The 12,448-nt window shown below is 37.3% G+C and overlaps 1 protein-coding gene across 2 annotated transcripts in view; it reads right to left on the reverse strand.

Annotated features, from left to right (window-relative positions):
• The window catches only part of EDEM3 (ER degradation enhancing alpha-mannosidase like protein 3), a 62,124-nt gene that overhangs the window by 25,449 nt on the left and 24,227 nt on the right, over positions 1-12,448 (reverse strand). For both annotated transcript variants that reach the window (XM_027868447.1, XM_027868448.1), the window contains 5 exons: positions 12,228-12,340; positions 10,724-10,877; positions 3,962-4,096; positions 1,703-1,808; positions 37-134 (listed from right to left, as the gene is read on the reverse strand). In XM_027868447.1, coding sequence (XP_027724248.1) covers positions 37-134; positions 1,703-1,808; positions 3,962-4,096; positions 10,724-10,877; positions 12,228-12,340 — 606 coding nt within the window. The remainder of the gene's footprint in view (positions 1-36; positions 135-1,702; positions 1,809-3,961; positions 4,097-10,723; positions 10,878-12,227; positions 12,341-12,448) is intronic.

Genomic DNA, 12,448 nt, shown 5'->3' on the forward strand with positions numbered 1-12,448 from the left:
AAAAATAACACAAATATGAAAGGTGAAAAAACTTACTGTGTTAAATCTTTCCAGAAAACTGTCATCCCCAAGCAAGACATAGGCTTTTAATAAATATTCATAGTATGAATCAATTCCTGCTCCAACTCCACTGTCTATAAAAAAAGAATGCAAATAAGCCTATTAAAAACAATTGTCAGAAATTATGCAAAATGCAAATGAGGTTTACTTCAATACTTTACATAGGGCAAATGAGGAGACTGTTATGTGAACAAAGAAAAGGGCATTGTTAAGCACATAAATAAAAATAATAGCACACATACAAGCAAAATGTCTTTAGAGGTAATTTGTGATTCTGTAGGAGAAAAAAAATTGTGATGAATGAATAGTGTTTCTCTGGTAACACTTCAAAAGTGAGAGATGGAAGACTTCTATTTACTGAGTTTCCATGATGTAAGAAAAAAGGGCTAAATTCTTAGTGGGACACTAAACCAAAGCACCACTAGAGGGCGCCTTTGTGCCATTTTAAAAGTCATGCATTTTTATGTTACACGGCCTTTGCTTCTGTAGTCATCTGCTAATTCCTCTAAATTCATCCTGATCTTGTTCATCAGTCTGTTCTTTGTTTACCAGGATTATCACTGTTACTCTCGGTAATACAACTCACTGATCACAAATAAGATATATAAAGAAAATGGAGATTCAAACAAGGTCTGAAAGAAGCATTCTTTCTACCTTTTCCCACCTTCCCTCTATTTCCATGAGTTGGTCAGAAACTCTCTCCTGCAGTGGCAATAAGAGCAACAGGCGCACCAACAGCTCCCAGAACAGGGACACCCTCCCCTTCCCACGGGACCTGCCCTTTCCCTGCCCCTATCTGGGGTGGGCCCTGCAGCCACTGCCGGGGGTCACCTGCAGCTAACCAGGCCAGGTGCAGAGCCAGCTCCCTTTGAGGGGTGTTTGAGGCAGCTCCTACCACTCTCATCAACCCGAAGCTTAGGAGACACAAACTCCCCTCACCAGCCCCTTTTAATTTGATTCAAAGGAGTTTTTTCACCCAAAAGATTTGTTAATTGCACTGTTCCTATAGCACCATATGCACAAGTCTTCTGCTGCAGCCCCATTACCTAAACAATGACCTTTTGCATGAGCTTATATTAAGTAAAGCATGTCGTTTCCCCTTGAGACCAAACTGCCTTTACATCAAGCTCTAGCTCTGAAACACCCCAGCCTTCTCTAATAACTCCCTTCATCTGAACTCCAAGTAACACAACTGTTCATAACATTCACTTGGCTGGCTTGTCACTCCAATCAGATTTTAAGTCTCCTGAAAGCAGGGATCTATCTCATACTTTGTGTATCCTTAGAGTACACTTGGCCACAAAATGTTATGCAGATGCCACAAGTAAAAATAGTAGTCAGTAAGCTCGGACATTAAACAGAATTGCTAAATTACCAAGACTGAGTGTACTTTACTACATGAGGTGAATTGGGATATGGAGACCAGTTACAATACTTGAATGAAGCTCCAGCTATCTTGTGATTTTGCAAAGGTATTTTACATGGTTCTAGAGATGGCCAGACAGTTTGGGGGGGGGAAAAAAAAAACAAATCCACAGCTAAAGCCCAAAAGGCTGAAAAAGAAAAGATTGATTCCATCATTTCCTACAACATTCTGAGGAAATGATGAAATCATGATGAAAAAAACCTGAAACTCACATACCTTTGCGCACCCAGTCTCCGGTATGAATATTAATAGTTACTCCCACTAAATTACTGCTACGTTGTCTTTTTTCCCAAAGAAAGTCAAGGGCTTTCCGTGCATATTCCTGAAAATGAAATGATACATATATGAAAACTATAATTTAGCAATCTAGAAAGTCACATAGTGATATTTTTCTTAAAAACAATGAATTCTCTTCAAAAGTTAGATTCATTACCCTAGCCAATTAAATAGGAATAAATGGACAGTAACGTAGCTTTTAGTGATTAGAGAGAGATGGCAGTGGCTGACAGTTCTGAAAATCTGGACTTCTAAATTAATGTATAATCTTAAACAATTAACATTATTTATTCTCGGGTTCATAAACAACAAAATAGGAAAAGTTTGTTTTAAGTGTAGGCATATATATTTATTGTTAGCTTTAAGTGGCAGCTAGGTGATGCAATTGATAGAATACCAGGCCTGGAATCAGGAAAATTCATCTTTCTGAGTTCAAATCTGGACTCAGAATCTTATGACCTGTGTGACCCCAGGCCAGTCGCTTAACCCTGTTTACCTTAGTTTCCTCATCTGTAAAATGAGCTAGAGAAGGAAATGTCAAACCATTCCAGTATTTTTGCCAAGAAAATCCCAAATGGGGTCACAAAAAGTCAAACACAACTGAAAAAAAAGACTGAACAAAAAATAATAGCTCTAAGGTTTATGAAGCACTTTATCTGTTCTCTATCCTATGAATCTCACAATAACCCTTTGAGATAGGCACTCCAAGCATTAATATCTCCATTTTAGCAATTAAGAAACAGGCTGGGAGAGTTTAAAAGTGATTTTCCTGTGGTCATATGACTAGTAAGGGCTGGATGCTGTAATCCACTTAGTTCTCTGCCTCTCAAGTCTTTCTCCTTGTAAATAAAAGGCACTACAAAGATGAAAAACACTACGAAATAACTATTACTATTCATTATTAGCATAACTAAATATGCCTCTTAAAATAATTTCCCCTACTCAAATACAAAGCAAATAACTTTTTATAGATGCTATTTTATGGAAAAGCATAATTTCTTAGGTGGATAACCAAGTGAGGTTATCAGACAGGTGAAAGAGTTTTTGAAATGCCAAATGATGGGCATCCTGGATCCTGTTTATCCCAATGGCAGATAATCTAGTCAACACTAAATTAATAGAAGAATTCTAGGTTTTTGTTTGGAAATTTCTAGACTTTTTCTTGCTTTTACATACACTGGAAACTAAATAATTAATTTCATGTAACATTTTATACACCAAGCAAGCCCTATAGCCCCCAGGACACATTTCATAATTAAATCATGTTTCTGAACTTTTAAAATGTCAATTTGCTTCTTACTTCCATTTGGAAAATATATGCTGCCTTAATGTTGCTTGGTAGCAGGTGTTATAGACAAAATCCTAACAAAACACGTAACAACTCACATTTATACAATATTTTAAAGGTAAACCGTGTAAGTATTAACCCCATCTTACACATGAGAAAACTGAGGCTTAGAAGATGAAAGTCATGGGACCAGGATCACAAAATCAGGACCTGAATTTGAATCTAGATCTCCAGTCTCATTTGAAACCCAGTACTCCTCCCACAGTGCCAAAGTGTCTCTCTATATTTGAAGATTAGACCTCTCCAGGTCACTTCTGTTACCTCTTACCTGCTTAAGCAATTAAAAAGGGTAAGTGACTGTAGCCACTATCAACTCTTTTGCAACATTAAGTCTTCTGGGTAACAAGGAACAAAACCTCCCTTAGGGTAAACAAATTCTCTTAGTGGGCATGTCAGATTAGGCTTTCAAACCAATATTTAAAATGAAAGATTTCTGTTGTACTTTTAAAATTTTTGAGGAGAAATAAGGGACATAGAGATCAAGCGAATAAAGCACAAATACTTTACATCTGATTTATGTAGAAATTCCCAGCTGTCAAGGAACTATTAGATGAGAGTACTATGAATACGTATCAAAGTTTAAAGATAAAACCTTAATACTACCTTCTCGACAAAGCACAAGGTTACTGTTACTTTTAATACAGCTATATCCTACTGGTTGGCAACATTCATTTTTCCTCAGCATTCTTCTATATGGTAGGACTTAAATAAAAATTCCATTGAATAAAAATATTTAAAACTAAACATAGTAGCCCACAAATCAAGAATCTTAAAGCTATCCAACAGAATAACAAAAACAGAAAGTTAGCTAAACCCAATACCCAAGAGATCAAAGATCATGAAAAACAAACCTCAAATATTGATGTTCCTGTAAATCGACTTAGAGCAGCAAACTCAAGGATCAAGGTACCTGCACAAGCCGTGCAGGTATCTGTTTCTGTTCCCGTTCGAGCTTCTGGTTTTCTCATGCCAAATTTTAAGTTAATCTGAACAAAATGAGAAAAAAAGCATTTTCACAATAAGGATACACTCTAACTCCTAACAAAAGACTACTTTATTTTTCATAATGACTTTATTAAACTATGAAAATCAGATATGAAATAAGTATACAATGAAATTTAATCCAAACACCCAAGACATCTCCACTGGATGATATACTACACAAAATTCTCAGGGACAGATAATTTTAATTCCTTCTTCAGCAGAATCAAAGTCCAACCAGATTATACATGTTATATGGAGAAAGTATCTTCTAACACAGATATTAATGGATGAAATGCTAAAACTGTTCAATACAGACCTAGCAACTAGATGAAACTAGGTCAGGTTTAAAAAAAATTAGGTTAAAGAAACAATTCAATAAAAGCTAAAAATCTTCTCCTTAGAATTGGTAATACAGTCTTTTAGACAGAAGTGACCAAATAATCTTTTACTAGGATAGTGACAAGTGGCAGGTTGAGATTTTAAAATACTGATTTTTACAAGTGTTGAAATAGTCAACTTTGCTAGTCTACTGAGAGAGCAACATTATTCTACCATGTGACACAAGTAAAAAGTATTTCCATTTACAACAATGTCTCAAAAGAATGATCCAAACATATTTCACAAAAATCTTTAGTTAACCAGAATCCAAATGACCAGAACTCTTCTCAAGATCCAGAATTTCTGTAGCATTTCATTATTAGGAGAAAGGAATACTATGTGAAAACAAGTTTAAATTAAGGAACTAAAACCAAAAAATCACACAACACTGGCTACAGGGGAGGATCCAAAAGAGCAGTTACAAATGATCTCCCTGGTCACCCCCAGATGACTGCCATCCCCTCCCTTGTTTTCAGACAAGACCCAGGGAGGAGACAGCGGCTTAAGCTGCCATCACCTTTACCCTGCCAGTTGGGAAAAGCTTCAGTCACCCACAAAAGGCATCTGGTGCTACTCAAACCTTCAGGCTAACAGCTTCCCTTACTCTCAATCCAGTAAACCCCTCACCACAAAGACCATGGCTTACCTTCCACACTTATAATACTAACAATAACAATGTATGATCCTGAAACGGTGTAAGACTTGCAATCACAACACAAAGCCACTATGGTCACAGTTACTAACACATTAAAGTAGCAAAGCTCATCTGTACAATTTAGAAAAAACTGCAAGCTTAATTTTTTTGATTAATTATTAGCTAACCAATAAATATAATTAGGAATAATACCTCATTTTCCCAAACACTCCAGTTAGCTGGGTGTTTTTGTTTGTTTGTTATACTACAATTAGTTATCTACTGGCTAGAGGGCACAAAAGAAAGGCTAAGACAAAGTCCTTGCCCTCACAGAGTTTCAAAATCTGACACAGACAACTAATACAACTAATATTACAAGGCAATAACCAATGTGCCAAAAGCATTTTATATTTTCTAAGGCTCAGAGGAGGAGGAAGCATGCACTCTGGGGTGGGGGAGTAAAGCAGAGAGGCATGAAGAGGGGCAGAGGAGGAAAGGATCAGTTTGTATGCAAAACTATCTACAATATCAGTTCATTAAAATTCTTGATACAAAAATAAGCAGCATTTCTGACTTCAGGGAGCATTGTGATTTTCAATTTTCAATACTTTCAATACAAGCAGAAAAATTAATGCCTGATTGGCTTGTGTGCTTCCTCTTGCCAACTTCTGATCTAGAGGTCAGTACCTTGACTAGGCCTCCAAGAACTGAGAATGGAGGAGACCCTGACAAGAGGACCCGTTTGTTCTTTTCAAGATTAGAAATGGGGAGCGCTGGGGAGGGGGTGGGCTTATTGCCCAACCTGTTCAAAATGTTTAAGCCAGAGGAGTAAGATCCCAAGTGGAAGCAAACTGGAACTTGGCTCCTCTTGGCTTCCAGACTCTGAGAATCACAAGGGAATTAAAAGGAAGTATACTTCTTTATGGAAATATAAGAGTTTAAATGTAATCTGAATTCAAGAAACCAGGCTCTATTTAGCTGCATAACCTCTGTAAGTACAACTGAACTTCTGATAAGCCCATATTTTGTAAAGAAAAGAAGCACCTATACTATTTATGCCAATGAAGTAAAGCCAGTAGTTAATTAGCTCTGGGGGGCCCCGTCACAAAAACCATGCATGCCATCACTTATGAGCTCATCACTAAACTACATTCCCCCACCCCACAGCACAATGGTGAGACTAACCTCTGCCACGGAAAAGCATTCTCGTATTACAATTTATCATGAAGAAAAAAACATGATTTGCAAATAATGTCAAACGAAATTTCCAAATGAGACTGATTAGACAACGTTCCACGTAGCAGAAGTTGTATTCAATGCATGCTGGAGTTCTTTTTCTCCCTTTTTTTTTCCTCAGCTCCTTTTTTGAAAATGAGTGCTTTCTGTGTCTACTTGACGCATCGCAGGCCACTCAGTCCAGAAAACAGAACAACTTTCTTCACTTTCCTATTCATGTTGACGGTTTCTTCTGTTCTCAAACCTTTGCCTACTTCTCTTGAAACTGGCAAAAGCTAAGAGATGCTAGACTCCTTAAAATTCAGCAGCTTGTAGGCTCCATTTGTTACAAAAACTTTTAAAAGTAGATTTAATTAATAAACTTGTCAATATTGTTAGAACAAATTACACTTAAATCCAATATGACAAACTTCTCAGCAAACCAATATAAACATATTTTTATGTTCCTAAAATAAGTGATATAGCACCCCACACACAGCCTGGCCCCTTCCCTCAGATCCCAGAGATGAAGTTGTTTCTCCCCCTTGCCAAGCCTGACTCTGCTGCTTGGGTCTTTGGTGCTACCCTTCCATCTAATCAAGTGCCCTGCTCCACTGATCATCCCCCGTCCCTTGGATCATCTTCAGTCCCTTCTTCTCTACTGGCTCCTCCCGATCTCCTGTACTGAAATCTTCCCAATACTAAAAATAAACAAAAGAAAGCTACTTTCCTTTGAGCCTGCAGCCCACACTTCTCAACCATCATTCTCTTTACTACTAAGCTTCTAGAAAGCAGTTCACTACTTAAAGCCTCCACTGCTTCACTACTCACTCACTCCTTGGCCTCCACAAAGTAGCTTCCATCCATCCCTGCCACTACATTGAGAAGCTCTCTCCAAGGTTTGAAATGACCTCCTACTTGCTAAATCTAACAGTTCTCAGTTCTTCCCTTCCCTTGACCTTCTATAGAATTTACTACTGTTGACTAGCCCCTCTCTTCCTTGGCTTTTACGACACAGTTTATTCCTGGTTCTCCTCTCTCTTTGATAGATTCAATTTTCATTCTTCCTCTTGCTCCTTAAGAATACCATTCCCCTGGGGGCAGGTAGGTGGTACAGTGGATAGAGCACTGGCCCTGAAGTCAGGAGGACCTGAGTTCAAATCCAGCCTCAGACCAAACACTTGACACTTACTAGCTATGAGACCCTGGGCAAGCCACTTAACCCCAATTGCCTTAAAAAAAAAAATACTATTCCCCTCCCCTCAATGCCCACGAAGACTGTCATGAGCTCTCTTCCCTCTCTCTTTATTCTATCTTCCTGGGCAGTCTTAGCAAGTATTGTAGGTTTACCTATTATCTTGACACAGATGATTCTCAAATATTTATTTCCTCCAATTGCACCTCGTCTCCAACTGTATGCTAAACATTCTCCTCCATACTGATCTATACAAAGCTCAAACTCAACAACTGAATTAATTGCTTTCTCTCTATAATCTGTCTTTCCTCCTGGCTTCCTCATTTCTGTTGATGGCACCACCACTTTTCCAGTCAACTAAGCTCTAAACCAGTGGTTCTTAACTCTTTAGTGTCATGGACTCCTTTGGCAATTTGGTGAAACCTATGGACCACTTCTCAGAATGTTTGTTGCCTACATTTATAATTGAATGAAATGCTAAATTTCTGTAAGAAGCTAGTAAAAGTGAAGATGTAATTGTTTTCCCAAATTCATGGACCTACTGAAATTTATCAGATTAAAAACCCCTGCTCTAAATGACTGGAATCATTCTTGACTTTTTTCTCTCTCTCTTCATTTCCTACATTCAATAAATTGCCAAGGCCTGTTGATTTCAGTTCCAAAATCTCTCTCCTTTTCATTTTCACCACGTTCATTTAGGCCTACTATACTGAAATGCCTAAACTACTACAACAGTTCCCTAACTGGTTTTCCTACCTTCAGTTTCTCCCTTTCAATCTATCCTTCACACCACTATCAAGGTAATCTTCTTTATACACTGGTCAAATCATATCAGTTTCCTATTTAAAAAAAAAAAAACCTCTCCCCTTAACACTCCTCCCATTAACAAAATATAAACTCTTTCCTCTGATACTCAAGGTCTTCAACAATTCGTCTCCACACCTGCACTCTACCCACCAACAAACTGGACAATTGTCTGTTTTCTGATCTCATCTTTTCCTCTCTTGCTTCTGTATATATGCTGTAAAAATTCATTATTAAGGATGAATCTCCATTCTCACCATCTCTACCAAAGGACAAGGCCCCACACAGGTGCTACCACCTCCTTAATTAAGTAAGTAAGTTATCCCTCCCAATTAAATCTCTCAGGCCACTCTGACCACACCCATAAAACTTAATCATTTCATTTTTATCTTTATTTGTGCACATTTCAGTCTCTTAACTAAACTATAAATTCCTTGAGAAAAAAAGCCTGTCATTTGTCATCTTGTATGCCCAGTGCCTATCACAAAGCCTTGTACCCAGCTGACACTTAATAAACTGAATTTTTAAAGATATAGCGCATATTTCAATCCATCAAAATTTTATTTCAAAAAAGTCCCTCATTTTTCTCCCCACTCCTTCCCCTACACAGTTTCAAAATTCTTCAACTTCTCACTTCTGATCAGAGAAGACTTCAGAGAAGAGGATTAGACCTGGTCCTTGAAAGACAAAATTTGGATAGGTGGAAGGGGTGGTATGAAGTGTAACCAAGGGCACATTGATGGGTAAAACAAAAGATATCTGACAAGTAACAAGTAAATCAGCAGGTTGGAGCAGAAGGTCTGTGCCAGGAAGGAGCAGGAAGTAAAACTATTTAGATAGTGTGAGCCAGATTTGAGAGGTCTTTGAATATCAGACTAAATATTTTTCTGTAGGCAAAGAACAGCCACTGATGATTTTTGAACAGAGAAGCAACATGATGACAAGTAATTTTTAGGAAGTTTAATCTAGCATTGCTAGTATTCAGAATAAACCCAAGGGGATAATCAAGAATGCAGTCATAGCTGAGACATTAGGTGATAACTACCTAAATTAGTTTCAAACACTGGGAAGAGAATAATGACTGACATTTTATGTAGCACTTTAAGATCTGCAAAGCAATTTATATACATTATCTTATTTAAGCCATAAAACAACCTAGTGAGGTTAGGTAGTCAGATATTATGATCCCCATTTTATAGATTAGGAAACTGGAACTTTGAGAGATTAAGTGACTTCACCATAGTCACTTAGCCGCTGTCTTATGACTTAAGTGTCAGAGGCAGGATATGAACTTGGGTCATCCTTACTAAAAATCCAACACTCTACCCACTACCTCAAGAGGTAGATAATTGAGAGCCCCTTAGAGCAATAAGACATAGAGGGCTTGATTGATTACATATGGGGAGAAGGGAGGGAAAGGAAAGGGATGGAGTTAAAATGGCATTCAAGTTATAAGCCTAATTGTTGAAAAGGATGGTGGTCCCATTAACATAATTAAAAGGTAAGGAAGCAATCTCTTCCTTTCCACTGGCTCCTTCCCTGCCGCCTCAAGCAACAAAACCTTCGGCTGACTCTACTGCCAAAGACTACTTCTCTCTCGAGTATCAAAATTCTGTAATTAGTGGTCTATACTAGCACAAGCCTCATCCTCCTGATCACCCTCTCTCCTCCCTCCTCCATCTATGTAGGCAAGAGACTTCCTCAAGGGTCAGCAAGTGACCGTATAGTAAACCTATCCAAAGGCCCCTTCCTAACTTCTCTGTAGCACCTGATATTCCTTACTGCCCTCCCTTCCAGAAATCCTCTCTTCCCTTGATTCCTTTCATATTTCACTACTCTTTTCCTATTCTATTCCATTTTTCCTACCTTTCTGATGACTCTCCTTTTTCACTTTTCTGGCACTTCTTTCATTTCCCCCAAAATAAGAATTACCTATTTCGATGTTCTGCCCTTCTACATTCTCTTCAGAAGCACGATACACATTCATGACTTCAATTATTACCTCAATGCAGGTGAGCCACATACTTCATCCCTTAGGTCTTCTTTCTACACTACCTTCCCTAGAAATGTATTCACTCTCATGACTTTAACTATCACCTCTATGCAGATGAGTCCAAATCTATACCTCCAACTCTGACTTCTTTGCTGAGCTCTGGCGTTATATCCCCTGTAACTGCCTGTTGGATAATATTCTGGTCTGTTATATGATTTCACATGAAAAGTTTAGATGAAATTAAAACCACTTATGTAAAGTGAGTGAAAAATGTTAACATAATTTATAGCATTAACACTCACTCTGAACATTGTTTCTATATGGACTGGAAAGAATACAACCAAAAGACATTCCCCATATAAGATAGCAAAAGAAGTACGTAATGACTACTGCCCTTAAAAATGACTTACTCTTGGATAAGGAAGGCCACTAGTGGTATTGAAAGCAGGTAGAAGCTTGTAACCCAACTGTTTGGCCATTTGGAGAAGTTCATCATTGTACCACTGCATGTGTTCGCCTTTCTCCTTCAGCATGATAGCCACTGAGTGTCCACCTAAGAGACCCCTAGAATTACAAAGAAGAAACATTAACCACATTTCATAAATACACTCTAGTCATAAAATCAATGAGTGTCTCCATTGTTAGGAGTATTACAAATGCTAACAAGAATAACCAGTTATAGAACGTCAAAGGAAAGAATGAACAGTTCCATTATTTAACTCACTCTAGTCAATCACTTCACACCAAATCACTGAAGGTTCATATTCTATAAGTCAGACCTGATAAAATTTATTTGCAAAGTGTTTAAAATTCTTACTGAAGTACTTTTTTAAAAAGGTACAAAAACTAAGTACTCAGCAAAGTTAATTTTGACACTGTCTTCCTATCAATCCTACAGCAAATCATAGAAACAGTTAAGTTAAAATTTGCCATGAAAAAATGGACTGAGCTATATGAATTTCTATAACCAGATCACTGAGAATATTCATTGAGGGATGACTAAATTTCAGGTCAGAATCACTCTACATCTCTGATGAAGGGATGTAGATTAGATTACAGTAACAACCATCATCACAAAAGAATTAAAAGTCGATGGTTTTCTAGTTATTTCCTAGCATACCTTCAAAGAAAACATATTTTAAATACATAATGAGCACTTAATCTCTTTAGCTGAGATATATACTTTTTTTTTTTTTTTGGACAAGGCAATCGGGGTTAATTGACTTGCCCAGGGTCATGCACCTAGTTAAGTGTCAAGTGTCTGAGGTTGAATTTGAACTCAAGTCCTCCTGACTTCAGGGCCAGTACTTTACCCACTGTGCCACCTAGCTGCCCAAGACACATAACTTTTAAAATTTGTTTTTATAGGTAGGTTTTTCTACCAAGAGTTGCCTGTGGTCAGAAATCCAATTAAGCTTAGGAACAAACTGGATATTTTAATTTTTTTTATTATAAAATGAATTTGTAGCACTTAAGGATCAAATGTTATTTTCCCATTAAATCATAGCTTAGCCACACACAAATGAAAGATGATTCATATTCATACTGTAGCCCTTAATACTAGAAGACCAGTGTTCCCGATGGCAATTTATGACAGTGACTTACGTGAGCTGGAAGTGACTCAAAAGGGTAATGCTCAACTCAATCAACTGTCCCATCCACCTAATAAGGGTGTGAAAATTTTTTTCTTGGAAAATGTGGTTATGGTCACAAATCAAAGTCTTGCTGCTCTTTATGAATGCTAAAATTTGAAATCAGACTGAAGCCTTTGTGACTCAGAATAAAAAATTTCTATCATTTTAACCTAGTCAAGTGTCTTATTTCCTAACCATAAAAAGTTGAAGACCATGAATTTAATGTCCTTAATTTTTTTGGTGCAAATGTATAGCTTTAACATATAATAAATATACTTACCCAAGGACTCTGATGTTTGTTTCAAAAACTGATACAACTATGTCATTATCCAAATTAACATCTCTTACAACTTTTCTCACAGCCTCTTCAAATTCTCTAGTTTTATTTAATACCTAGGAAAATAAAAATTTTTTCAACAAATTGCAGATTAAGGCATTCAGAATAAGTTATTAAGAAGCAGAAATTTAAAAAAATCCAACAATAGAAAAACCTATAGGCAT

The sequence above is a fragment of the Vombatus ursinus genome, unplaced genomic scaffold (assembly GCF_900497805.2).
Source record: "Vombatus ursinus unplaced genomic scaffold, bare-nosed wombat genome assembly UNPS02014789.1, whole genome shotgun sequence".
NCBI lineage: Eukaryota > Metazoa > Chordata > Mammalia > Diprotodontia > Vombatidae > Vombatus > Vombatus ursinus.